The 27707-nt window shown below is 35.5% G+C and overlaps 1 protein-coding gene across 1 annotated transcript in view; it reads left to right on the plus strand.

The window, feature by feature from the left end:
• PIK3C3 (phosphatidylinositol 3-kinase catalytic subunit type 3) overlaps positions 1-27707 on the plus strand; it is a 139617-nt gene that overhangs the window by 33813 nt on the left and 78097 nt on the right. Inside the window, exons 5-10 of the mRNA XM_019465316.2 lie at positions 8260-8346; positions 10692-10787; positions 13395-13466; positions 16642-16746; positions 17432-17524; positions 25454-25639. Coding sequence (XP_019320861.2) covers positions 8260-8346; positions 10692-10787; positions 13395-13466; positions 16642-16746; positions 17432-17524; positions 25454-25639 — 639 coding nt within the window. The remainder of the gene's footprint in view (positions 1-8259; positions 8347-10691; positions 10788-13394; positions 13467-16641; positions 16747-17431; positions 17525-25453; positions 25640-27707) is intronic.

The raw sequence follows: 27707 nt of genomic DNA on the forward strand, positions 1-27707 counted from the left end.
TGTGCTTCCCTCCAGAGCAGAGGACCTAATGGAAGTTTGTAACTTACAATAGCAATCAAGTACTATATATTTATGTTGAGAGTATATAAATGTTATGCCCAGAATTCGTGATCCCCAAAAACCACCAGGGATCCGAGTCTGATGCAAAAGCAGAAGAGCCTTTATTGGAGCTAGCTCGAGCTCAATCCCCTACCTGCACCGACACAGCGGTGAGATACCGGGGAGAGAGAGCGCGAGTTTCAAAAGCACAAAGGTTTTATTGGGGTCTAGGGGCAGTTGGTGAGGTAATGGCTGTGGCCTCAGCAGATTGGCTGGGGAAGGGTCAGAGTCCTGTAACGCAGGTCGCCGGGTGTGTTTTGATCTGGAAGTTTGAAGGGGTGAGTGGGAGGTTACTCAAGGGGAGGAGGCGTGGTCAAGGTGAAGGACACGGAACAAGATGGAGTCGGCAGGCATAGGCCCACCCTTTCAATAAATACTACGGAAAAGTGACCCGATGGCATGAATCATTCTTCTCTTCAGTTTCCTTTTGAGTGTTACCCCTTTCCCTGATACCGTGTTTCCCATCCACTCCCCACAAGTCTGAAGCAGAATTCTGAAGTATACAAACATTTGTTTTCCATCTATCACCCTTTTACATTAGAAGGCTTTTCAACAGATATATTCATTGAGTAAGTGCTAGGTTCTATCAACCCTCATAGTTTTAGTACTCAGGAAGCTTATAGTCTAATAGAGCAGATAGAAATATATCTAGTAAAACAGATAAGGAAAGATGAACGGTGAGTTGTGATCACGAAGTCGGTATTCCCAGGGATGACTGTCAGATTTGGCATTTGTTTTCCCAACTGTTCTTAGTTCATATGCAGGGCAGCAAATTGGCCTACTTTTAGTTCTGTTCTTAGTACTTGTATTGAACACTTACTAATCTGAGACCTTGTTTCTGCCTTCTCATTACATCTGATAATACATGGTTGGTTAGTCCTCCAGGCAGTTTCTTGGGCATGTTGTTACTTGCTTCTTACAGATTTTTTTTTTTTTATTTAAATAGACTTTAAAATCCATTGCTGTAATTTTGGAGAAGTTAGAGCTAATAATTTTGCTATTACTTCTATGACAGTGGGTTTCTCTCTGAATTCTCTGTGTTTTCTAAGTTTCTCTGTAGAAACCTGTGTTCCTTAAAAAGTGAAAATGACACTTTCATTGATTTGTTGACCTATCTCCTTCCTAGGATGGGCACCCTAGTGAGGATTATTTCTTTACAAGCAATTTGAAACAGACTGTACTGGTTTTATCCTGCTATTTAACAGAATGCAGATTTGCTCCTTTGAAAGATCTAGGTCACTGACATTTCAGACCCAAAATGAAATATAAGTTCAAGTTCATTTTTTAAAAAGTTTATTTATTTTGTGAGAGAGAAAGAGAGAGAGAGAGAGAGAGAGAGAGAGAGAGAGAGAATTCCAAGTAGGCTTTGCGCTGTCAGTGCATAGCCTGATGCAGGGCACATTGCGGGGTCGATGTGGAGCTCAATGTGGAGCTCAGACTTAGGAACCGTGAGATCATGACCTGAGACAAAGTCAAGAGCTGGATGCTTAATGGACTGTGCCACCCAGACGCTCCTGTTAAAGTTCATTTTTGTTTTTTAGTTACTGTGAAAGTTCCCAGACTGGAGACAACCAGCAGCTTTGGACTGGTGAAAATCACCCAAGTTTGTCTCCATTGTTATCAGCACCTATAAGAAATGAAATGATGTAGATTATGGTCTAATTATGATAGTTGCTTATATTGTGCATAGTGCTTTACAATTTTATAAAATTTTATAAAACTTGTAGTAAAATTTTTTTCCTCTAATATTTAATCATTTCATCCATGTCGAGTCTTCAAAGTAAAATGCCTTTATAGTTTGAAGAACAAAAGGGGTGACTGGAGTATAGTGTGTAAGTTGTAGGAGATCATTTTGGAGAGGAAAACAGGACTTAGGAATTGTGATAACTAATTCTAGACTTTGCCTATTGCTTGAAATCTAGGTTTTAAGGTACTCAGTGCCTTAAACTGAGTGCTTTGTTACGTAGTAATAGGTAAATAGTGCAGATGGCTAGTAGACATTTTAATTGGCAACTTTCTAATTCTGCAGAAATTATAAAACTAATTCAAACAGAAATATCTAGAATTTCTTGCAATTTCAGAGTCTGATTCAGGAGACAAACTGGTAAGCAGTCATAGTATAAGTGGTATCTCTCTTTTGGCAGTCACTTTTGCATTCAATGGAAACAATGATTTTTCCATGTCAGGGTACATAGTATTCCATAGTGTACATGTACCATAATTTACTTAATAGTTTAAGATGGACATTTACATTTCTTTATGTCTAAATTTTCTGTATTGCAAATAAAGATGCAAAAATGTGAATTTAGGATAATTAAACTTGTCCTCGTGCTTTACCAAGTTTATGGTACTACCATCTTAACCATTGACATTCTTTGTTATAAGTTTGGGAATGGTCACCTTTACTATTCAAATGGAGACATTTGCAATATGCCATATAGGAAGTAATATGTATTAGTAGACATGAATTCTGGAACTAATGAAAATGACCCCAGAAAATTTATGATTTGTCTGATGATTTAGTAAGGGAAAGAAGGAGCCCCACCACATTCTCCCACATCTAAACTTAGCCTGCTATTGCTAATTCTTTCCTCAAAGGAAACTAGTGGAGAATCAACCACAATAACATAAATGTGAAATTAGTATTTAATAAGTTAAAAAAATTAGTTGAACTTAAATGTCTTACTAGAGTGCATATTAGAGTGGGTAACAAAACCTGATGGAAGGAACATGGATTTCGGGATCATATAGACCTGGGCTTTAACTCCTCATTCTGCCGCTCTACTGTAGTGGTTGATAATCATCTGCAAATTGGGGTCAGAATTATCTATTTTATAGTGTGGTTAGGTTATAAAAAGTGCCAAAAATTTGGTGTGTGGATAAATTATTTTCCTCTTCCTATGTATGTCTAGGAATATAAACTCTAATTACTGGTTTTTACCGTTACTTTGTTCATAAAAGCAAAGCATGTAATATGACCCTTTATATTTTCATTAATTTTACACTTGATCTTAGCCAAAAGGCCGAGAAGCGATATATTTTCATTAATTTTAAAAACCAGTTTGGAACATGCTGCAAAGTGTGTGCGAATATAATTCTTTATAGACTACAGGAAATAATATTAACTGTTGTATTTTGCATCCATTATCTCTGAATTTTGGGAGTAGGAATAGAAGTTAATACTTTCATCTTGTAGATATGGGTTCAAACATTACAGATTGGTAGCTATGCTTGTAGTGAGCATAGCATAATGTATAGAACTGTTGAATCACTATGTTGTACGCTTGAAACTAATGTAACATTGTTTATCAAGTATACTTCATGGAAAAAATGACGAGTTAGAGGGGCACCTCGGTGGCTCATTGGTTGGCTTAGTCGATTGAGGGTCCAACTCTTGATTTCCACCCAGGGTTTTGGAATCATGCTCCATGTCAGACTCTGTGCTGAGCATGGAACCTGCATAAGATTCTTGCTCACTCTTCCTGTTTCTCTCCCTACACCTCTCCTCCCCTGCTCATGCATACATGCACTCTCTTTCTTTCAAAAAAAAAAAAAAAAAAAAAAAAAAAGACAGTTGGAAAATGGAGTGCTAGGATTATAACCCAGGTTCTCTGGCTCCTAGTCTAGTACTCTTTAGGTCATATTGCCCAGTGTTCTTTTGGTTCTCTTGTAACTAATTCTTAGTCTCTTTCCATGATGGTATCATATTTGTTGAATCTTCAACTAGAGCCAATGAAATGCTTAGTCCCTGCTTTGTATGAGGAACTGTGCTAAGCACTTATGTTGCCTTATCCATTTTAATTTAGAGATAACCTCAGGTCAAAAGAAACTTGAAAGCTAATCTGATATTTTTATATTACGATCATCCTCAAACTTTTTGTATGAAGTTACTTTTTTTTCACTCCTGAAACAGTATGACCATGTAGTCATAAGAATCCCTTAATTGAAGAAGATAAAGAATATTGATGGTGAAAATTTTTAGTTCCTTGAGACATAATAATTGATGGAAGTGTTTGGCTTCCTTGTAGGCATACCGTCATAACATACATAATGGGAAAGAAAATGACTGGTAGAGTACCATGTAAGGCTTTGCCACCCAGTTTTGCTTTATGCTATGAATTTGTTCAGAACGAAAGAGGGGTTTTGATACATGAATAATGCTGTGTTTAAATTATACTTTATAGGACAAAATCTTGTTCCATTTTGAGGACCTTGGAAATTGTCTTGAATACTCTGTGTATTTGAAGTGTCAGTGTATTATTTAATTTCTGAAACCAAGGGTAGATTGGTATGTATATAAGACCTTCAGAGGACTCTACCAACTAACTGCAACTGTAGAAATTACTTTTTCTTTTAAAAAAATTTTTTTTAAAATGTTAATTTTTATTTTTTAAATGTTCATTTTTGACAGAAAGAGAGAGCTTGAGTGGGGAAGGGGCAGAGAGAAAGAGGGAGACAGAATCCCAAGCAGGTTCCAGGCTCTGAGCTATCAGCACAGAGCTCACTGCGGGGCTTGAACTCATCAACGGCAATATCGTGACCTGAGCCGAAGTCGGATGCTTAACTGACAGAGCCACCCAGGTGCCCCAAATGTTTGTTTATTTTGGAGTTAGAGACAGCAGAGCAAAAGCCTGGGAGGAGCAGAGAGAGAGGGAGACATGGAATTTGCAGCAGGCTCCAGGCTCTGAGCTGTGAGCACAGAGCCTGACTTGGGGCTTGAACCCATGAACAGTGAGATCATGACCCGAATATAGTTGGACGCTTAACCGACTGAGCCACCCAGGTTTCCCTGGAAATTATTTTCTTACTGCTAATTCTTTTTTATTATTAATTCTTTTATCACTTCCTTTCAAAATTAAAACACATGCATACCTATGCACTGAAATCTTGGAGTATTAAATTATAGGCCTCAGAGAAATACCTTACTGGGTGTAAATGATTTTTTATAGTTTTTTTAGATTGAGAGGAAGGAAATAGACAAGGTAGTTTATTTCTCATTTGAGAAACTATTCTTAAAAAAATTTTTTTTAACGTTTATTTATTATTGAGAGACAGACACAGAGCATGAGCAGGGGAGGGGTAGAGAGAGGGGGAGATGCAGAATCTGAAGCAGGCTCCAGTCTCTGAGCTGTCAGCACAGAGCCTGATGTGGGGCTCGAACCCACAAACTGAGATCATGACCTGAGCCGAAGTGTGTTGTCTAACCAACTGAGTCACCCAGGCGCCCCGAGAAACTATTCTTATTATAAACCTGTCTCTTTGTAATGAAAATATAAGAAATGTAGAACATGGAGATACTTTTAGGAAAGTCTTCATTATTTTTTTAACATGTTTAGATTGGCAAATTATGGACCTTTAAATAAAATGTTTGAAAATTGTTTTTCTCTAAAAATCATAGATGATTAGTCTCTAGCCAAGTCCATCTGTTATCCTGATAGTTGTGTACGGTTTCTGTTATGTATAGGAACGTGTCAAATGTGAAGGTGACATTACTATCCATTTTTTAAAAGACTTTTGAAATATTTTATTTTTGTAGAGAAATATTAGTTTCATCGTGATATTAATAGGAAGATACAGAGAGTTCCCATATACCCTCTGCCCCCATATCTGTGTAGCCTCCCCCATTATCAGTATCCTCTACCAGAGTGGTACATTTGTTTTAATTGATGAATCTGTATTGACACATCATAATCACCCAAAGTTCATAGTTTTCCACAGGGTTCACATCTGGGGTTGTATATTCAGTGGACTTGGACAAACGTATAATGACCTTTATCCATCATTATAGTATTGTACAGAGTAGCCTCACTGCCCTAGAAGCTCTCTGTTCCACCTATTGATTCCTCTTCCTCCGCAAACCTGAAGCAACCAGTTATCTTTCTATTGTCTCCATAGTTTTACCTTTTCCAGATGTCATATAGTTGGAATCATATAGTATGCACGCTGTGTAGTTTTTTTCAGGTTGGCTTTCTCATTTAGTAATGTGCACTTCAGGTTCCTCCACATCTTTTTATGGCTTGATAGCTCTTTTCTTTTTAGTACTGAGTAATTTTACATTGTGTGAACATACCACATTTATTTATTTATCTATGAAGGACATTTTAGTTCTTCTAAATATTAGCAATTATGAATTAAGCTGCTATAAACATCCATATGCAGACTTTTGCATGGACATATTTTCAACTCCTTTGGGTGAATACCAAGGAGTACATTTCCTGGATTTTATGGTAAGACTATGTATATTTTTTTATTTTATTAAGTTTATTTATTTGGAGAGAGAGAGAGGGAGCAGGGGTGAGGCAGAGAGAGAGGGAAAGAGAGAATCCCAAGCAAGCTTCATGCTATCAGTGCAGCGCCCAATCCAGGGCTTGAACTCATAAACCGTGAGATCATCACCTGCGCCAAAATCAAGAGCCAAACCCTTAACTGAGCCACCCAAGTGCTCCAGATTATGTTTAATTTGTGAGAAGCTGCCACACTGTCTTCTAAAGTGGCTGTACTATTTTACATTCCCTGTGTAGCAACCAATTTCCAGCAGTGAATGAGACTTCCTGTTCCATTTCTGCATTTTCTTCCTGTTCCATTTCTTCCTGTTCTTTATCTGCATGTGATGTTGTAGCGTTTTACAGATTTTGGCCATTCTAATGGGTGTTTAGTGGTATCTTGTTTTTTTTTTGTTTGTTTGTTTTTCTTTCTTTCATTTTTTGTTTTAAAGAGAACGAGCACCAACAATCTCAAGCAGGCTCCATGCCCAGCACAGAGCCTGGTTTGGTGGCTCATTTTCATGACTTTGAGATCATGACGTGAGCTGAAATCAAGAGTCAGACACTCAACGGACTGAGCCACCTAGGTGCCCCAAGTGGTATCTTGTTTTAACTTGCATTTCCTTGATGACATATTGATCATTTGCCATCTATGTGTTTTCTTTGATGAGTTGTCTGTTAAGGTTCTTTGGCACATTTTTCTTGATTAAGTTGCTTATTTTCTTACTGAATTTTAGGAGTTCTTTGTATATTTTTCAAAACAGTCCTTTATCAGGTCTTTTGCAAATATTTTCTCCTAATCTGTGGCTTAGTTTCTCATTTTCTTGACAGTGTCTTTCACAGAGCAGAAGTTTTTCTAATTTTAATGAAGTCCAGCTTGTCAGTGATCTCTTTCATGGATTGTGCCTTTGTATTGCATTTAAAAAAAATCACCTCCATACCCAAGTTCATCTAGTTTTCTCCTGTTATCTCCTAGGAATTTTATAATTTTGCATTTCGCATTTAGGTGTATAATCCATTCTAATTTAATTTTTGTGTGTAAGTTCTGTGTCTAGATGCATTTTTTTGCATGTAGATGTCCACTTGTTCCATCACCATTTGTTGAGAAGACTGTCTTTGCTCCATTATGTTGTCCCTGTTCCTTTGCCAAAGATCATATGTCTGTCTTTATGGAGTCTAGTTCTGGGTTCTGGGTTTTGCTTATATGATTTATTCATCTATTCTTTTGCCAAAACCAAACTGTCTTGATTACTGTAGCTTTATATTAATCTTGAAGTTGGGTAGTGTCAGTCCTTCAATTTTGTTCTTCTTCAGTATTATGTTGGCTATTCTTGGTCTTTTGCCACTCCATATAAACTTTAGAATCAGTTGACATCTACAAAATGTCCTGCTGTAATTTTGACTGGGATTATATTGATTCTATAGATCAAGTTGGGAGATACTGAATATCTCTCCATTTATTTAGTTCTTGGATTTTGTTCCACAGATTTTTGTAAGTTTCTTCATGTAGATCATGTTTTGTTCGATTTATACCAGTCTCATTTTTGGGGTGCTGATGTAAATGATACTGTGTTTTTAATTTCAAATTTGACTTATTATTGGTATGTAGGAAAGGGATTGACTTTCATATATTAACCTTGAATCATGCAACTTTACTATATAATTGCTTATTAGTTCCTGGAGTTTTTTTGATCTTTCTTTATTTTCTACATAGATAATCATGTCATGTGCAGATAAAGACAGTTTCATTTCTTTCTTTGAAATTCTTATGCCATTTATTTCCTTTTTAATGTCTTATTGCACTTTTTCCCACTATTATGTTGATGATCATTACCATTTTTATTCTCCTTTCTGTGAAATCGATGTTAAAATTTTCTTCATTGTATTTGTTCTGCAGCTCACCAAAGCTCATCGACAAGGACACATGGTGAAAGTAGACTGGTTGGACAGATTGACATTTAGAGAAATAGAAATGATAAATGAGGTGGGTTGTATCCCTCGTTTTTTGCATTTTGTTTTCTTACAAAATATTTTTTCCATATTTCTAACTCAAACTTTGTTTTTTTTTAACTTTATTTTATGAGAGAGCATGTGCATGTGTGCATGAATGGGGGAGGGGCAGAGAGAGAGGAAGATAGAATCCTAAGCATGCTCTGTGCTGCCAGCATGGAGTTCGACCTGGGGCTTGATCCCAGGAACCATGAGATGGTGACCTCAGCTTAAGTGACTGAGCCACCAGGCAGCCCTCTAAGTCAAACTTTTTGAGAAGCATTGTTTATTGACAGATAACTTACAAATGTGAGAGCATTGAGGATAACCTGTAGTTGTGAGTTCTATGGTAATAATTGGGAAATTTGAGATACCTGTTTTTCTTTAATTTTAATGTTCTCTCAAACCATGAAGTAGGTATAAGGTATCCTTAGTGTACTGAGTATTATACAAGTGAAGCCTGTGTTAAACTTGATGCCTCTCTTGGGTGTTCTCTTTCTCCATTTGGCAGCATATATTTATGTTCAATTCAGTATTGGACTCTTTCAACCCAGTGCTACCTGTTTATTTCAGTAATCTTAAGTCATTGTTAGTAATTCTCCCCAGTTAAGATACTGTGTGTATTATGTACTATGTACAGCACTCTGCACCCTTTGTAAAGTTACATGGTTAAAAGTAATTTGTTTGTTTTTTAATCTTGTTTACTGGCCCAAAATATGTTTAATTAAAAGATGGCTTCCGTGAAACTCTGAAAGTTAGAACAAAATTTTCTTTTCTTTTTTATATATTTGCACTGACACACTACATGTTTGGCCTAACATTCTGTGTCTGGGTAATAGAACAATTATTTTAATCACATTAGGAGAGAGGAATTTCAATTTTTGTGATATGCCTAATTTACTGTGATTACCACAGGGCATAACTGACTTATTTTATATTCTGTGAATGTTTTTTTAGCAGGTTGAAAGAGAGAATTTTTTTTTTTTTTTTAAACGTTTTATTTATTTTTGAGACAGAGAGAGACAGAGCATGAGCAGGGGAGGGTCAGAGAGAGAGGGAGACACAGAATCCAAAACGGGCTCCAGGCTCTGAGCTGTCAGCACAGAGCCCGACGCGGGGCTCGAACTCATGGACCGTGAGATCATGACCTGAGCTGAAGTCGGCCGCTTAACCGACTGAGCCACCCAGGCGCCCCGAAAGAGAGAAATTTTTAATTTACAATGAACACTTATAAAAGTTAAATTCTACTATAGTTTATTTAAAAAAAAAAAAAAAGAGTGTTTTGTTTAACAATACTTACATTCAGTATGAATAAACTGGGCATCTTTTCTAAATTTATTCATAATACATTTTCATATTGAAACTGAAAGAAAAATTTATTTTTTGAATTTTTATAATAGTTACATTCCTAAAATAGTTAAATCAAAGTGTTTTCATTTTTCTGTTCTTCAACTTAGATACCCTTGAGTGTAGAAGAAGCTGTGTCACAGCTTACTTTGTCCAGCCTTACTCACCTTCCCTTCTTTAAAAGATAGGAGAGCATTGCCATTACCATAATTAGACTATTATATGCTTCATAAACCTGAACAATTTAAGTGACTTCTTTAAACCTTTATGATTTTATACATACAGATTTAATACCATTTTTAAAACTGGGTTAAGACTTATCACCCTTTTAGACTTCATTTTATTTTCACTTTATTATTGTCCTAGTGTTTGCTTTTTCCTTAAGAGGACACATTTATACATGCAATATTTTTTTATGTTGGAGAAAAGTAACTATTTCCCAGTATATTTAAAGTATATTGATAAAAATGTATAAATGATTGCCAGTTATCTTAAGACCATTTGTGAATTGTGAATAACTTGTAAAGGTTGTATCTGGGAAGCTCAAATAGCTTCTGTCTTTAATTATATACTTTACTTAATTTACATACTTAGACATATGGTTTAAGGATAAACAGTTATTTGCTTAAATTAGAAGTACAAAACATCTTTATTTCTGAAATAAAATAGTTTTCATGAAAATGTATATAAAATACCTTCCAAGATTTTATATAATATAATCCAAACTAGAATAAACCAGAAATGTCATCGACTTTGAGGAGGGAGTTATAGGAGAATAGTAGACACTACTTTATAAAACAATGGTGCTATATAAAATAAAATAGCAGTACTGTATAAAACAGTGTGTTTATAATAATGCAATAAAAATTTACTACATTTTAAGTTGTACTTGATAGGTCATGTATTACTGAATTGGAAATAATGATGTATTACTGATCCTTTAAGGGAATGTTGAAGATCATTATTTTTCATAAAAATCTTTTTTTTTTTTAGAGTGAAAAACGAAGTTCTAATTTCATGTACTTGATGGTTGAGTTTCGATGTGTCAAGTGTGATGATAAGGAATATGGTATTGTTTATTATGAAAAGGTATTTGTCTTGGAACTGTTTATAGTCTCTGAAGTAGAGGGGAGGGGAAACATTAAAAAAAATTACTGTTGTACCTGCTGAGATGAATTATTTGGTTGCAGGATAGCAGCAGACAGCTGTCAGCCGCAGCTGTTTGTGTATACACAAATCAGATCATATAGCTACAACAAGATTACAAAAACCGATCATTCATGTAATGGAGTTCTGGGTTCCAGAATTCAATAAATATGCAACAGATTAAAAACTTTTTGATTAATTGTTTTGTAAATTGACAAGTAAGACATTAAAGCAATAGCTTTGTTAACAATTGATATTCATTTGAAAAATAAAAAGAATAATTTTTTAAGTGATAAGGTGTTGAAAATTAAGGGTATACTTCTTATTTGAGTAAGCATATATAATGTGTTGGAATTGTATATGTGATCCTAACATAAGTATGCTTATGAAAGCCATTCTAAATATGTATTTTTTATATATAATTAATGCAGAATTAAGAAAACTATGTTATCTGACTGAGTGATAACAAGTACGCACTTATGGATTTGTTCTGGTCTGCTCATTATGCAGAAGAAAGTACTTGTATATTTGATATGTAGCTAGATGAAAAATATCTGTGCCTTTAATGCTTGTTGAAGGGTCTTAATTTAAGCACTATAGAAATGATTGCATGCATAGTTCAGAACTATGTAAACCAGGTATTATTGTGGAAATACTTAGGTGCTTAAATCATCGTGGGTGAGGACAGACTTTTTGATACATGGCATAATAGAATAATATTTCTTCTAGTATATAGTTATATGCAGTATATTTGTTTATTAGAGGCAGCACTTCTAAATTATATTTACGCTCTAGTGTTATTTATTAAAGCTGTCTCAGTGATTTTTGAAAATATACATCTTTTTATAACTATAAATTATTTGAAAGATCTTTTTGTAATGGAGTTTTAAGGTTTATATAGTTCATTTATGATCATTTTTTTTGGTACTTTTCAAGTTAACATATATCTTTTTCTCTTAGGCTTGTACCCCTTCTCTTTAATAAAAGGTTAGGAAAAGTTAACTTGTTTCAGCTTTTTATTTTATAAATGATAGTCTTTGGTAAAAAGACATTAGGAAGGTAGACTATTTAACATTGTTTATTAATTCATTAGAAAAACTGCATTAAAAACAGTGGGAAATACAGATGAGTGAAATTATTTTGTCACTAATACACTTAATAAACTCACATTTTACATTTAATACTATATATCATATAATTTAAAGCATTATTTCCTGCCCATGTGGAGTTTATATTGCAAAAACATGATAATGGAAATGGTACTTTCAAACATAAGAGATGTGAAGAATCTTTTGAGAGACAGCTTTGATAATAGATGAAATAATAACAGAACAAAAATTAGAAGAATTTCAAGTATTTTTGAAAAGGTTCTTGACCCCTTTCTACTGCTTCTTGAAAATTGCTCATAAATTAATGCCTGTCTACCTACCCTGTCATATTTCCACTTAGTGTAAAGATTGCTGGGCCAGTGTATTGAATCTAATGGAAATAGACTTTCTTGTCACCTGTCTTTTGTGACAGATAGCCTTAGTGAAGATTACTTGTCACAGTTGGGCTGATAAATGTGTCTTCTGGTATTGTGACTGAGAACCAGCCTGTTAAACAACGGCTGTGGGAATTTGTGGTTTTCTGTAAGACTCAATTATTGAACTAAAGTCAAGTCACAGTACTTCCCCTATTTCAGTCTCTCCTGGTTTTGTGCACATTATCTAACAAAGGAAATACTAGCATTTGGAAATTGACAGAAAAACTTGATCCAAGATGTACAGTTAGGAGGAAATGAATTTTGCCCTTAATTAGTTTAGCTTTTCCCACTATGTACACAGTGACATTTATTATGCTGAATTACCTCTCTTGCCTGATTTGGATAAAAATAAAAGCCAATACTCTTCAAAAATGATAATAACCAACAAAATAAGGCAGCTTTATTTCTTAAGAATTGATGGATTGATTCTTTTTATTCAAGTTTGCATTGCATTGAGGAGGTGTCCCTCTAAGAAGCAATGCTGCTGAGTCTCTGTGTATAAAGTTCAGCAACATTAACTCCAGACCTAAAATTTGACTTCTTTGAATGGAACTTTGTTGTGATAATTTGAAAAGTTACTAACATCTACTCAGTAGTTTTTGCAAATAATGCAACACATCCCTTGTGCATTTTATTCATATTTATACTTATTATATTTTAATTATACTTTGTGGTTTCTTGTTTTAAGTTGGAAAATGAGGACATACTAATTTTGACCCATTATCATTATAAACAGTTAAAAAAACTTACAAAAACAATCTACTAATTTCTATATCTAATATATCTAAAAACTGTAACAACTTTTTGTTAGATTTTATTTTTCCCAAAGTATTTCCTCAGCAACAACAGGTAAAAAATGGATATGTATTTTAAAATACAGTTGAAAGAAGATACTTTTTTTTTAAAAGGGAGGAATGATGTTCATTAAATAGAATTAAAATACATAGGATGTGCATTATCATGTATTGTTTTTTACTATTTGGTTAAATTTTATCTGTTTTTTAACTTACTACACTGTAACCCAGGATGGTGATGAGTCATCTCCAATTTTAACAAGCTTTGAGATAGTGAAGGTTCCTGATCCTCAGATGTCTATGGTGAGTTATTGCCAAATTTCTTATGAAAGTGTGTTTCTCCACAGTGATTATGACTTGGATCCACACATACACTTTCTTTTAAAAAAGTATGTAACTAACTCAGACACCTAAAAGTAATTCATAAGTCCATTTTAGCTATCTGGACTCAAGTTCAGTGAACTTTTACAGTATCAACACCTAAAAATAAGGTCAGGAGAGTATAGTATTGGGGAACCATTTTATTTGATTATTGGAAGAGTTAGGGAATGTAGTCTTGAGAACTTAGGGAACAGGTATTTGAAAGGTTGTCGTCATGTGGAAGGGGAGTTTGTTTATACTGGAATGAAACTGTAGGCTCAATGGACAATTATAGGGAGACTGATTTTGTTGGAAAATATGGAAGATTGTTGTAGCTACAAGAACTTTTTTATTTGGATCATGGTGACTTGGATGATTTTGAGAGATACCTACATATGGAAGTTTGAGATGATAGCACTTTCAGTGATAGGAAACAGGAAGAATTCTTACTTTGTACCAGAGGATATGACTTTAAATTTAGAAAGTTTCAGGCAAAAAATACCTTTAGTAGCATAATGGATACCATGATATTCACACTTAAAACTCCTTTACATCACTCTGAACCATCTTACTGTTATTTTTTTTACCTTTCTAATTGGATTAGTTACCTTCCTAATCAGACCAAAGTGGATTAAAAGTGGCATATTAGAAGATAAAAACATGATGATAGAGGTAAATACACATCATTAAAGCAGGAAGTAATAACTGATGGCCCAACACCAAAGGAAGAGATGGCAGAAAAAAAGCATAAAAATTAGGGAAAAAAAGGTCACTTGCAAATCTTTTAGAAACAAACATCCTGAATTCCTTCACAGTCCCTATGCATAGTATAGTAAGTTCGAGTTAATATGTCTAAAATTGAAACTGAATTTTCATTATAAGATGATATATTTTTTATTCTGGATATTTGAAACACATGAATGGACATATTTTATGCTTACCTTCAAAGTGGCCAACAGTAAAAAAGATTTTTGGGGGCACCTGGGTGGCTCAGTCCACTGGGCACCCTGTGTCGGGCTCTGTGCTGACAGCTCAGAGCCTGGAGCCTGCTTCAGATTCTGTGTCTCCTCCTCTCTGCCCCTCCCCTGCTCATGCTGTCTTCCCCTGTCTCTCAATAGTAAATAAACATTTAAAAAAAAATGTAAGAAAAAAAAAAAGTTTTTTATACCAGGACCTTAGTTAGCACTGTTACTCCTACCAAAAAGTCCAGTAAATGAGATGTTTGTATTTTTAGTGTATTCTTTTCTAAAGAAGATACTCATCAAGAGTTAATAGCTTTAGGGTGCCTGGGTGGCTAAGTTGAGTGTCCAAAATCGGCCCAGCATCACAATCTTGTGGTTCCTGGGTTCTAGCTCCACATCTGGCTTGCTGCTGTCAGCATGGAGCCTGCTTTGGATCTCCTGTCTAGCTTCTCTCTCTGCCCCTCTCCCGCTTGCACTCTCTCTCAAAAATAAATAAAGCTTAAAAAAAAGAAAGAATTATAGCTTTAACATTATGGATACTGTAATTAAAACAAAACAAAACAGGGGCACCTGGGTGACTCAGTCGTTTAAGCGTCTGACTTTGGCTCAGGTCATGATCTTACTGGTGAGTTCCAGCCCCACATCAGGCACTGTGCTGACAGATGAGAGCCTGGAGGTTGCTTCACATTCTGTCTCCCTCTCTCTCTGCCTCTCTCTGGCTTGAGCTCTGTCTTTCTCTCTCTCTCAAAAATAAATAAATATTAAAAAAAAATTTAAAAACAATTAAAAAAAGTTTTAAATGCAAGTGGGCAAACACTAAAAAGATAGAAAGAAATCCAAAACTAAAACAAAAAACCAAAACTACTCTCCTTATCCCCTGTGCTCAAAAATTTAGTTCAGTTTGTAGTCATGATTATTTACCAAATAGAGGACTATATTTTAACAACAACAGCAACAAAAAAACCCCAGCTATTATACTACTGAATCAGAGAATAAAGCACTATAAAACTTCTGTAATTATAAGCACATGTACTAGCACGTGTACATACACGGATAGACACAGATAGACTGATAGAACAGCAGAAAAAGCCCAGAAATAGATCCAAGTACATATGCAAATTAGTATATGATACTTAGTGGCATTTCATTACTGGAACATAGTCGTGGGGAACTGGTTAGCCATTTATAGAAAGATAAGATCAGACCCATACCTCACATCATACATTTCAAAAAAGATTAAGTCACATCCATACTTCACATCATACGTAGAGAAAAATTCCAAATAGATCAGGGATTTAAGTATTAAAATGAAACCTTACTAGTACTTTACTGTCAGTGTAGGGAAAGCTTTGTAATCATGTTATGACTCAAAATCTAGAGACTGTAAAAGAAATGATTGATAAATGTGACTACGTTAAAACAATCATATGGCAAAACACTGTAACAAAGTCAAAAGACAAGTGAAACTGGAAGAAACTCTTTTTTGACCTACATCACAGACAAAGGGATGAGTATCTAATGTATTGAGGATTCTTAAAAACTGAAGTAATAAAGGACCAGAAACCCAATTGGAAATTAGGAAAAAGATATGAACAGATAATCCACACATGCAAAATAAAAATAAAATAAAAAAATCCCTTAAGCAAAGACAGTATGTTCAAAACTAATGGCTTTGGCTATAGTTAAAATAGTCCATACCAAGTATACATATGTATGTTCAAGCATTATGGTCACCATTCCTTCCATCAGTCACTGCTGGCAGATGTCCCAGGGTCATTAGTAGCTCATAGGAAGAGGGAATGCTTTAGTCTGGGTTGTCAGGGAAGATTTTAGAGTAAAGGTGATACCCGAGTGGGTATGAAAGCCTTGAATATATGAAGAACGAGGGGGTATAATGAGGTATTTTAAGAAGCTGGAACGGTATGTGCATATTATGGCACTAGTGAAGCATAAGGCATATTTAGTTTCCCTATCTCAATATGGTGATATTTAAAAGAAACATACACAGGGGATGAAAGTTGTAACAAGAATAAAATGTTAATTATTTTAAAATGGTTTTAAGTAAGCAACTACTTACTTTTATATTTCTAATTGGCTATTGAAACTTCCTTTTGATGAAGTTTACATTATTGATTAATTTTATAAATAATTTATAGGAGAATTTAGTTGAGAGCAAACATCACAAGCTTGCCCGGAGTTTAAGAAGTGGACCTTCTGACCATGATCTCAAACCTAACGCTGCCACAAGAGATCAACTAAATGTAAGAGAATTTATGGACTAATAATATAAAAATAATGAAATGTGTAATTTAGTTGCAATTGATGTGATAACCACTTCATTTGAAAGTGATTCAGGTGCATGTGTTTTCCAGGGTAATGAAATCTGCGTAATTTCAACAATTTTGCATTTTCTGTATGTTTTTTGAAATCAATTTTGGGGCTTTAAGAAAATATATTAATCCTGGAGACAGAGAGACAAATAGTATATACTTTCTTGATATAGTGGTCTGGCCACCATATAGAAACTGGCCCCAAGGTACATTGCCTGAGGGAAAGTCTTGGTGTGCAGATATGCATTGTTGTGTGCTTTGACTTGACAGGGAAAGTGTTCATTATTTATTTCCTTTTTCCTTTTGGAAAGAAAGGGGGATTTTGTTATTTTGATATGGTGTATTTTTGGTTGAATTAAATGAGCTCTGTAGTTACAGATTTCTATATGGAGTGTGACTTATTACATCGTTTTTTTCTGTCCCTGCACTCTAATAATATCCTTTTTTGGACTGAGAAGTACAGCAAATTTAAGCCTTACTCTGCTTCATGTACATTTCTCTACTTCTGTAATATTCTATTATAGAAATATTTAAATAAATGAAAAATTTTAAATGAAATGGAAATACATAGGAAGAATATATTTAACCAACGTAGTTCTTTTTTTCTTTGTTGTAGATTATTGTGAGTTATCCACCAACCAAGCAACTTACATATGAAGAACAAGATCTTGTTTGGAAGTTTAGATATTATCTCACTAATCAAGAAAAAGTGAGTATCTTGAATATTTTCGTATATCAGATTTATTTGCAAAATTTGTTACTAATGAACAGGAGAGGTAAAACTGCCATGGAAATAAAACGTTATTGTCAAAATAAAAACATGCTATAGAGCAATATATATGATATTTCATTTTTTAAATATTACAAAGGGCATATACACAAAGATACATGTACCAGTTTGTTGCTGCATAGATTATGTATAGGTGCATAGTTTGAATGGGTTAAATCAGAGAGACCTGGGTTCACTTTTGGTACCACTACTTATTCTTACTAGGTAAGGTGAGGAGAATTGCTTTGGAAGCTTGGTTTCCTCATTTTTCTGGTGATGACAATCCTTGGTAGGTGAGGTAATACTGGTGAATAACCTGGCCAAGTACCTGGCACATAGTAGATGCAGAGTAAATGTTTCACCTCTATCTTCATGGTTCTCACCTCTTTGAACTTGGATGACTACCAAACTATTTATGTTATTAAAAGGAATATAGAACTTTGGAGGAGATGTGGCTGGAGAGGGAGTATGAGAAATGTAATTTGAAATGTATAAGTTGAGTCATAGAGTGGGATCCATCTTGGCATGCGGAATAGAGGCAAGGTCAGAACTAGACATTTGCTTTTCTTAATGAAACCATGGAGTTACTAAGTTTCTGGAGAGAATTAGGATAAAGTAGTCAGCACTAGATTACAGTCTAGGGACTTGGTTCTGAGTCTTACTGTTGCCACTAAGAAGCTTTTTGAGTACTGGCAAATCACTTCCACCTGTCTGAATTTTAGTTTCTCATATTTAATATGAGTTGATTAAATGTGAACTTCAAGTCTCTTTTAGTTCTTAAAATAGTCTGTAAATTCTTAGAACATAGGTTCAAGGGCTAACTCTTAAGATATAAGAATAATAACCAGTATCTGTTAATCAGCCACAGTATGCCAGGGATCTTTTAAATCCCACAACAACCCCAGAATGTTGGTGTGATCATGAGTGTTCTATACATGAGGAAGCTTGAGTCTTAAAGACATTAAGGAACCTGTGCAAGAAGCTCAAAGCTCTTATACCATCTTGATGTGCTCACATCTGTGAATTAGAAGAGAACTTAGTGGATTTTAGAGAAAATATTTGCAACATCACGTACATGCCTCAGCAGGAATTATGAAATGTGTTGGGCACAAAACATAGCAGCATCAGGAAAATTAATATCTGTCAGAAAGCTATTACATAATTATATGAGAATGAATGAATATGTTTTACAATCTCATGAGACAGTCTTTAGCTACTTTAACTTGTTTTTCTGAAACAATTTTATTTCTTTTCATTTCTAAAGTAAAGGTAAAAATTCAATTGCAGCTCATCTTAAACTTTCCAGCTTTACTTCTTTATCTTTTATTGATGCCTTGGGAAATTCTTTGTAGATGAATTATATTAACTCTCCTTTACATCCTTAACAAGAGTGAAAGAAGAATTTTAAATTTCCTATAGCTTTGAGTGTTATTCTCTTCATGACTGCAAAAAAGGAAATATTCATCAATAAAAACTTAGGTTGTGATTCTGGGTTTCATAAAAAAATTGAGTTAGTACATGATACTCTGTTAAATGAAGAAAAACCTTGGTCACAGAAATTGCATCTTGAATGTAGAAGAGTGTTTGCTAAAACACACAGCAAGATATTGAATTAAACCTGTTAGAATGTATGGGTTCAAGAAGCATAGAAAAGATTTACAGAGCAGAACTGCCTTAGATAGAAACACTTGCAAGAAAAATTGTTTGTTTAAACAAGTAGTCACTTCCCACCGAAATTCAATTACTTCCAGATATGTGCAAAAGAAATAAAATGCTCAAGTGATATAAAGTACATGACAAGTTTCATTTAACTAGTTGATTTCAAGTTTTTGAAATGTGGGTGATGGAAACTTCAGTTCTCAGGACACATTATAGGATTCTTATGATCACTAGAGTAGAACAAACAATATTTCTTAATGTTTGGGAAGCACTTTTCAGTAGACCAGATATATATATTGGCTTTCAAGTGACCAGAGGAATTATTCACACAGCCACATTTGTGTCTTTGTAATAATTTAAAATGGGTTTTGTAGAAAACAAATACTCTTGTACTCCTGTCCCTTAATTTACTTACACAAAGAAGTTCTTTCCGTGTCAGTTTCTCTGAAACTGATTTAGGTTATTTGGCATTGGGCCCTGAAGCTGAAAAGATTTGGTGGAGAGAAAGCAGTGGTCAAAAATTGGTGGAAATTAGTTCTTACAAGCTTACATTTCTTATTTACTTTTTAATTAAATTTGGTCTTTCCACCTATTTTTTTCTAAATGACCTGTCTTAAGTATTTTGGATGAAAACCTTCTACTCTGGATGTGATGTTGCACCTACGAAGTTCACAGTAATCACTTTCTAGCAAAACCAGTGAAATTCAGGAAGATTTTAAAAATTTGTGGTCCATACTATGTAGAACTATTTCTACATAGTATGGAAAGTGGCTTATTATTATGAAATCCAAAATGTGAATATTGTAACTTTTTAAAACCAATAAATGGTAAATGGCTTCTTATAAAAATGTTAATTGAAAATAACTTTCTTAATGCCTTTCTGTTATCTTTGGGGGAAAAAAAGCATAGGAACTGTCACACAGTGGAGGTAATAGTGATGCACTGAATGTTCATATGAGGCTTTTCCTGAAGTAGCTGTTGGGACCGTAACATCAGGACAATAATCATATTTGTGCTGTCAAGAAGTCGATGAGGAGCAGAAATGAATTCACTTTAGCAAGCAAAGTTACCACTTTGGCCTAGTAATATTTAGACTCTAGGCTTTGAGATACCATTTCTCTGTCTTCATATAAATTAAAACTGTTTTTAGGGAAAGGATATTTATACAGACTCGGGGAAACATAAGCATGTAAATTGATTAAAGGTTATTCTCCTAATAAACATTTAAGTAATTACTATAATAGATATGTAGAGTATAGCAAGATCAGTGTGCTATGATATGAAGAAAATTTCACAGAGCACAAGATTGGTCTTAAAGTTTGAATAAGCTTCAATGATATTTTTTATGTGATGATCATTTTTCATGGAGAAGAAAAGCATGAGTAAGGCAGCATGTTAAGTTCAGAGACAGAAAAATTTGTGTGAATGGTTATGAAATAAACAAGTTGGAGTCAGTTTGAGCCTTGGATTCTAGCTTGGGAGTTGGATTTCACTGGTGATAGGAAACCACTAAAGCAACAGAGTATGTCTTAAGAAGTGATGTTTTAAGGAAGTTGAATCAGGGTGGGTTGGAGCAGATCTGAGAATGAAGGAAGAGATCTAATTAGGAGACTCATGTATGATTTTGAGAGTGATCTTGGAGGGCAGGGGAAGGAGAGGAGAATGTGTAAGATGACTTGGTGACAACTCCCAGGAGTTAGGCTTGAGTGCCTGAAATAATGAAATAGGGCAAATGGAAGGAGCAGGGTGAGCAGATATTTTCAATTTTGAAATTAGAAGCACAACTGTGATACTGTGATCTAATAAGAAATATATACTTGGTTTTTGTTTCTGGCACAGTTTCTAAAGCCCTGGGGATTTCCTGAGTGGTAGGGATGGGGGTGGTGTCTTTTTGTTATTCATAATAAGCCCCTTTCAGCCATACCTGAGTTTATGCTAATGAGGTGATTCTTGCAAGATGGAGCTGGTTGCTAGAGGAACCAACCAGATGAATATGATTAGAAGGTTGGAATTTTCAACCCCACCCCATGACTTCTGGGAGAGGGACTAGGCATTGCATTAATCAACACTGGCCAGAATAAATCAAACCTATGTAATGGAACCTTCATGAAAACCTATAACGACAAGGTCTGTAGAGCTTCTGGGTTGGTGAATGCATTCATGTGACAGGAGAGTGGCACATCCAAACCTCTATAGGGACAGAACCACCTCTGCTTGGGACCCTTCCAGACCTGTCCAATGTACCTTTTCATCTGGTTATTCATTTTGTATCATTTGTAATAAACCAGTAGTAATAAGTAAAGTATTTCTGAGTTTTGTGAGCTATTATAGCAAATTACTGAGCCTGAGGAAGGTGTTATTGGTAACTTCTGATTTGTAGCCAAGTCACACACAAGTGTGGGCAACCTGGGGATCCAAAATTTGTAATTGGCTCTAAAACAGGAAGCAGTTTTGTGAGACTGACCCTTTAACCTGTGGAATCTTCAGTAACTCCAGGTAGTTTCAGAATTGAACTAGATTTTGGGACATCTAGTTGGTGTTCTCAGAGAATTAAGCAATTGTTTGGTGTGGAAAACGACACATTTGTTGTCAGAAGTGTCCTGAGTAGAGGAATAGATTTCCCTTTAGCAACAAATTAGAAATTTCCCATAACTTAGTTGGTAGAAGTTAAAAATAGAGATATATATGATATGATGAACATAGTTTTTTTCAGCTCTGAAGTGATTGTGAATGTGATTCTAAGAATAGGAGATAATAGTGAAGAGGTTCTAAGATCAGAAGGGAGGTTAATGAAATACTGCTATTTAGGGGCGCTTGGGTGGCTCAGTCGGTTAAGTGTGTGGCTTAGGTCATGATCTCACGGTTTGTGAGTTTGAGCCCCGCATCAGGCTTTGCGCTGACAGCTCAGAGCCTGGAGCCTGCTTCTGATTCTGTGTCTCCCTCTCTCTGTCTGCCCTCCCTCCCTTGCTTGCTCTCTATCTCTCTTTCAAAAATAAACATTAAAAAAAAAAAAAATTGGAAATACTGCTATTTAAAACATGGCAATAAAAGTGGTAATGTTGTCATTTGACATTGCACCCAACATCAGAAGTAGAATAACAATAATATCAGATGATAAAATAATTAACATCAAATATATATTATTTCCAAAGTACTGTTCTAAACATTTGCATTCAGTAACTTATTTAATCATTACTGCAACTTTATAGGACAAGTTACTTAAAAGTTAAATAATGTGCTAGAGGTGACTCAGCCAAAAAGTCATGGAGCTGGGAATTAGGATTTGACCTCAAACACTCTGGCTCGAAAGCCTGTACTCTCCATTTATCAGTGGAAACTCTAAAGATAAAATTGCTTTTGAATCCTTAAATTTACATACATCAGTACAGCATCTTTAAAGGGCCAGGAATTAAGTATTATTATTATTATTGCTTCAAATTCTTACATTTTCTATCTTTCTCACTTCCCTTCTCCTTGTTTTCCTTCTTCATTCTACTACCTCTTTGCTTACATTTGTAACATTCAGCATTAGAAAGTTGTATAATTCTTTGTACAGTGTCTTAAGTTCCTTGGCAGCAGCATGCTATAAATCTTACTAGTAAATCTGTAAATCTGAGAATCTGGGGGTTAGTTTGTTTCAGTTATTGAGCTGAGTACATCAGCATGCTGCAAGATTTGCTTGTAAGTACATATCTGCACATTTCTATTAAGACTGCTGATGTGCTGTGAAATGGAGAAGGTTTTGCTGTAGTTATTTAAGAAGTATTGCTTTGTTTCAACATTCAACATAGAAATGCATTCTAGAAGTGAAAAATAAAATGCATGGAATAAGTTAGAAGGGTGGTCTGTGTTCTTACATGGAGAGGGAGCACTGTGCTAAGTGGCATGCTGTCAGTACTGAAGAAATGGATAGCTACCTTTCAGAACAGACTCCAGTTGTAGAGATAAGAATGCCCACAAAAGTGTTTGGCAGTTAAGAAGAGCATCATTTGAATGAAAGGGTTAAAACTGAGGTAAGTACTAAAGGAAGAGCTCAAAGTGAGAATCAAGCTGAGGGGAAAAATGCAGGAAATATTGCTTGGGAAATAATGGACAGGAATTGGTAATGGATTTAGGAGATCAGTGTTGATGGAATAGTGGCTCTACGGGGCATGGATTTAGCTAATTAGGAGATGGCAGTGCCTTAATGGTAGGGAGGAACCATCTGGTGAAAGATGCATGGGCTCAGTTAGTGGATCCCAGTTTTGGGTGTAGCTTCTTACCATTTTGAGGTGACAGGCAAGCCACTGACTTCACTGAGATTATATACAGTTTGAGCACTGGACTAGATAATCTCCATCGGGCCTTTTTGCTTAATTTACTTAAATCAAGAATAAGTTAGGTCATGGGCATTAGGGTTCATTTTATGTCATACTAACCAATAACTGTGTTTTGTTGTCTAAAAGGGCATTTTTTTTTCAGAACTGGATTAGTTTACTAATGAAAAGATTTTAGTTGGGCAGAACAGGAATTTTAAATTAAAAAAAAAAAAATTTTTTTTTAACGTTTATTTTTGAGAGACAGAGAGAAATAGAGCGTGAGCAAGAGAGGGGCAGAGAGAGAGAGAGAGGGACACACAGAACCGAAGCAGGCTTCAGGCTCCGAGCTGTCAGCACAGAGCCCGACACGGGGCTCGAACTCACAGACTGCAAATTCATGACCTGAGCCAAAGTCGGACGCTTAACCGACTGAGCCACCCAGGTGCCCCAGGAATTTAAAATTTTAAAGTTATCTTTGTTCAAGAGAGGAATTCATAGACAAAGAGAAAGAAGAAAATGGGATCAGCCAGGAAACTGTTCCCAGTAGGGAGATGTGACAATAGAGATAGTTTTTTATGGAGAACAAATATACAACCTTGTTAAAAGAGCACTTATTATGTATGGAACCATGGATGATATGCTCCAAGGTCATTTATTTACCTGGAAAATCTTGTAAAAACTTTAGTTATGCTGCTTGTCTAAAGAAGTGAGGTTCCAGAAAGATACTACAAACAGGTAGCTGAATCATAGAATATTTGTTGCTGCTTCTGTGTTTTTCTCTATGCTTGTTTGTGTGGAGTTTTTGTTTGTCTTTTAAAGTAGTTACTTCCCTGTGTAAGAGATGTACATATTTAATTTAGTTTGAGCCCTCATGTGTGAGTATCTAGGAAACCCAGTGATCCTGGAGAGGTTTGAGAGTGAGGTTCGTGGTAGGGATTGTACCTTTGCTTGACTTTGAACTCTTTTTATTTATTGGCTGCAATATTTTATGTCCCATGTTGATGTTGTAAAATGAAGGTTGTTTGTAAAACATCTCATGAGAATATGTACGCCTCTTTATTTCCATGTCTTGAGGCCTGCACTATTTTGTTATTAAAAAAAATTTTTTTTAATGTTTATTTACTTTTGAGAGAGAGAGAGAGAGAGAGCAGGGGGAGGAGCAGAGACAGAGGGAGACACAGAATCTGAAACAGGCTCCAAGCTCTGCGCTGTCAGCAGAGTCCTAATCCAGAACTTGAACTCAGGAACCGTGAGATAATGACCTGAGCCGAATTTGAATACTTCACTGAAGGAGGCACCCCAAGGCCTGTGCTATTTTAAAATAAAAAAGGAAAATGAAGAAAAGTCAAAGAAAACTTAAAAATTTGTAGTGCTCTGTATAGTGGTTTAACTTGAAAAATGTAGGGTCGCCTGGTACAAGGTACAAGGTAGAAGCCAGTACCTTCATGTGGGTTCAGACTGGGTGGCTCAGTCCGTTAAGTGTCTGACTTTGGCTCAGGTCATGATCTCATCATGGCTTGTGGGTTCGAGCCCCGCGTCTGGCTGTGTGCTGACAACTCAGAGCCTGGAGCCTGCTTTGGATTCTGTGTCTCCCTCTCTCTCTGCCCCTCCCCTACTCACGCTCTGTCTCTCTGTCTGTTAAAAATAAATAAAACCTTAAAAAAACAAAGAAAAAACTAAGCTGAAAAATGTAAAGTTACAGGGAACATGCTTTTTTTTTTTCTTTCTGTCCTGCAGTATTTTTCTAGGAACATATGTGTAACTATGTTTAGTGGTTACACATGGAGTCTGTCATCAATTCTGTGACTTTGTCATCAGGACCAAGTGGGAAACTCTGCCTACTTACTCTTGACCTTCCTTTTCCCAGGTAATAGGCTGTTGTTTCTAATGTTAAAATCTTTTCTGATTTTAGGCTTTAACAAAATTCTTGAAATGTGTTAATTGGGATTTACCTCAGGAGGCTAAACAGGCATTGGAACTTCTAGGAAAATGGAAGCCAATGGATGTAGAGGACTCCTTGGAGCTTTTATCCTCCCATTACACCAATCCAACTGTGAGGCGTTATGCTGTTGCCCGGTTGCGACAGGCAGATGATGAGGTACATTGTTACTCATTACTCTTCTTTGGGTACATTTTAAACTAGAGCCTGATTATAGACTCATTTACTCCTCCCCACTCAGTCCAGAGTGTGTGTGTGTGTGTGTGTGTGTGTGTGTGTGTGTGTGTGTGTGGTAGAGAGAGGGAGAGAGAGAGAGATAGGTAGACCAGAGAGAGAGAAAGAGAGATTTTTAGAAGGGAAGAGGATATACTAGGTGTGTTTTCAGAAGTAAAATTAAAATATTCCTCCAAGGACTCTTCTGTGAAATGAAAATTTACTTCCTGATCTGTTACATGATAGGACAATCTCTCCCAGGACATTTACCTGGCAGCAGAGCTTGTATTGCTCTGTCTGGAAAAAGGAATTCTAATGAAAAATGGTTTAATGCGGCACCAGCTAGGGAATAATTCAGATCCCCTCTATCAGTCAGTATACAACAAGCCACATTTAATTGCAGCCTTGAGAAGCCCTTGGGGCCTTTAAAGCATAGAGATGCATGGTCATCTTATTCTCCTTCAAACTTCTCCTTTAAACTTTCAGCTGCTGACAATTACGTGTATATGTAGATTTTCTGAAGGTGGTTTTGAATCCTCTGGAAAGCCAAGCCTGCAAACTTTATGCTGGCTATTTATATACATATAAAACCACCAGGGAAGGAGGAACACTCTGTGGACACAAAGCATTGCTGGATTTTGAATTGGAGTTATTCCTAATAAGATAGAGTAATCCAGCAAGTTTTTTAGCGTACTAATTTTTATATGGTGAATGAATGCCTTTTCCAAACATAACCTAATAATTTATGCTAGCCTGCAGGGCTTATGGGATACAGGATAACTTTTCTCAAGCCTCGATGTATATAGCAATGTTGTTTCCATAGAATAACTAATACTGAAGATCTTTTTTTAAAAAAAGTCATTTTGAATTTGTAGTGGCAAAACATAGCACTAAGGTCGATGTATGTCTTTAATTATAGTAAAATATGAGCACTAAAGTAAATAGTCTAGTGAATGCTCACATATAATTTACCCATCTTCAGTTGCCAGCTCACAGCTAGTCTTGTTTCATCTGTAACACCACTTATTTTCTCTTCTCCTTTTCCTACCCCTCACCGGATTATTTGGAGGCAAATCTCAGCTGTTGTATAATTTTATTGGAACAGTGTTCTTTACTCTCCTGTCAAAAAGCAATCCTAAGCATTGTGATTCAGCATATTATCTTCTTCCTCACTGTCTTTACTGTACCACAAGTAAAATTTATTACATATTTATTTGAAATGTAGAAATGTTGAAATATTTATTGTGAAATTAATTGGAAATTTAACTTAAATCATTAATTCTCAATGTTTGATATGAGTTATAGCGTTTAGCTAAAGGCCTCTGGGCTACAGTCAAGACAGTACCTTTGTGTGGGTTCAGAATTTAAATAGAAAAATTATCAGTCCTAATTTTTGGTTGTCTTATTTCAATTCCCTCACAAGCTTCTAGCTTAGTATTTGATTGTCTCTGGAGATAGCTGTATTCATGCAGGTACTGAACTATTTCCAGACCATTTTAGAATTTTTGTTATTAGGTAGAGGATAATGATAGAAACATTGTGTACACTTTAAATTGCAAAATATGGTAGTTTTTTTTAGGTTTTAGAGATCTTAATCTTTGAATACCTTTCTGAATTTAATTTGCTAATATTCTATTTAGGAATTTTTTATTTTTATTTTTATAAATTTTTTTTTCTTTAATGTTTATTTTTGAGAGAGAGAGACTGAGAACGTGAGTAGGGAGGGGCAGAGAGAGGGAGACATGGAATCCAAAGCAGGCTCCAGGCTCTGAGCTGTCAGCACAGAGCCCAGTGTGGGGCTCGAACTCATAAACCATGAGATGATGACCTGAACTGAAGTCGGATGCTTAACAACTGAGCCACCCAGGTGTCCCTTTAGGAATTTTTTAAAAACTGTATTTCTTATTGTTGTGTGGTTCAAAAGGAGAGGTTCCCCATTAGAGTTTGAGGAGGAAGTGGCATTTGAGATACTCATTAGAGGAAGAGTAAATGTTCACAGTTGGACATGAGTTTA

Source organism: Panthera pardus, unplaced genomic scaffold (genome assembly GCF_024362965.1).
Source record: "Panthera pardus isolate Hobbes unplaced genomic scaffold, ASM2436296v1 HiC_scaffold_15, whole genome shotgun sequence".
In the NCBI taxonomy this organism is placed as follows: domain Eukaryota; kingdom Metazoa; phylum Chordata; class Mammalia; order Carnivora; family Felidae; genus Panthera; species Panthera pardus.